Source organism: Stegastes partitus, unplaced genomic scaffold (assembly GCF_000690725.1).
Source record: "Stegastes partitus isolate 25-593 unplaced genomic scaffold, Stegastes_partitus-1.0.2 Scaffold1518, whole genome shotgun sequence".
NCBI lineage: Eukaryota > Metazoa > Chordata > Actinopteri > Pomacentridae > Stegastes > Stegastes partitus.
In genome coordinates this window covers 209,427-210,428 of record NW_007579249.1, presented here as the reverse complement: position 1 = coordinate 210,428, position 1,002 = coordinate 209,427, and the positions used below count along the sequence as shown (strand labels likewise).

At 40.5% G+C, this 1,002-nt stretch overlaps 1 protein-coding gene across 1 annotated transcript; it reads right to left on the bottom strand.

Moving 5' to 3' along the window:
• Positions 1-437: 437 nt before the first annotated feature.
• On the bottom strand, positions 438-1,000 carry LOC103371050 (E3 ubiquitin-protein ligase TRIM39-like; the record flags this gene model as incomplete). The annotated part of the gene is made up of 1 exon (XM_008300267.1): positions 438-1,000. A coding segment is annotated over one exon (540 nt), but the record flags the coding sequence as incomplete, so codon positions are not given.
• Positions 1,001-1,002: the final 2 nt, after the last annotated feature.

The window sequence follows — 1,002 nt, the reverse complement described above, 5'->3', positions numbered from 1 at the left end:
AGGTGACAGAAATGTGCCCTGCCTCTGCTCTGAGAACAATCACAGCAGATCCTAATAGTTCAATAAAACACATGACAACATGTGTGGCGTTAACACAGCTTGTTATTATATCAGCTCTCATCCAGCAGACTCAGGTACAATCAACCAGCTTTGATATGTAAGGTGCACAGTGACACAAATTTTAATATAGAAATATATGCTTTGGTTTTTGATGAGCTGTTTTAAATGGCTCTTTGATAAATATTATTTCAGATGATGTTTATTGTTAAACAGTTTTAAACACTTCTGAATCGACTCAATTAAATTAAAATTTCTGTTTAATCAGCAGAGCAGTCACACATGATGCACTCACCCAGAACCATGTCACTGAGCTCCAAAAAGACAGTTTTATCATCAGATTCATTGATTAGTTTTTGCAGCTCTAAAACAACACAAGAAGTATTACAATGTTCTTTACCTCTTAACTGCTCTGTTCTACTGTCACAGAGACCTTCACTGGTAACATCTTCACTTTATCATCAGTGTAAATGAATGGAAACATCTTCTGGGTGAAAGTGTGATTGAAGGTGTGTATGTGTGTTTTAGTATCAAGATCAGAGAACGACAACTTTCCTCTGTTACAGTCCAGATTCACTCTGATCCTCTGGAGCTTCTTCTGCACCGAGAGACCAGTGGAGGGAGCTGGTGGTGAATATGCTGAGTATTTACCGTTGTAGAACAATATTCTCCATAATCCAGTCTGTGTGATTCCCTTCCTCTGAACAGACTCTTCTATCACACCCAGGTCCCAGCATGTACTGTCTCCAACATCAACATTCCAGCTGTGAGTCCCTGAGTTGAAGCCTTCAGAACCCAGAACAGACCACCACCACCTATCAAACCTCTCTGGATTATCAGGAAGCTGCTGTTTGTATGTTTTTGTCACACTGGTCAGATCTTCAGACAGGATGAGGTTTGGATGTGCAGTGTTTGGGTCCAGAATCAGAGGAGTGTAGGAGACCA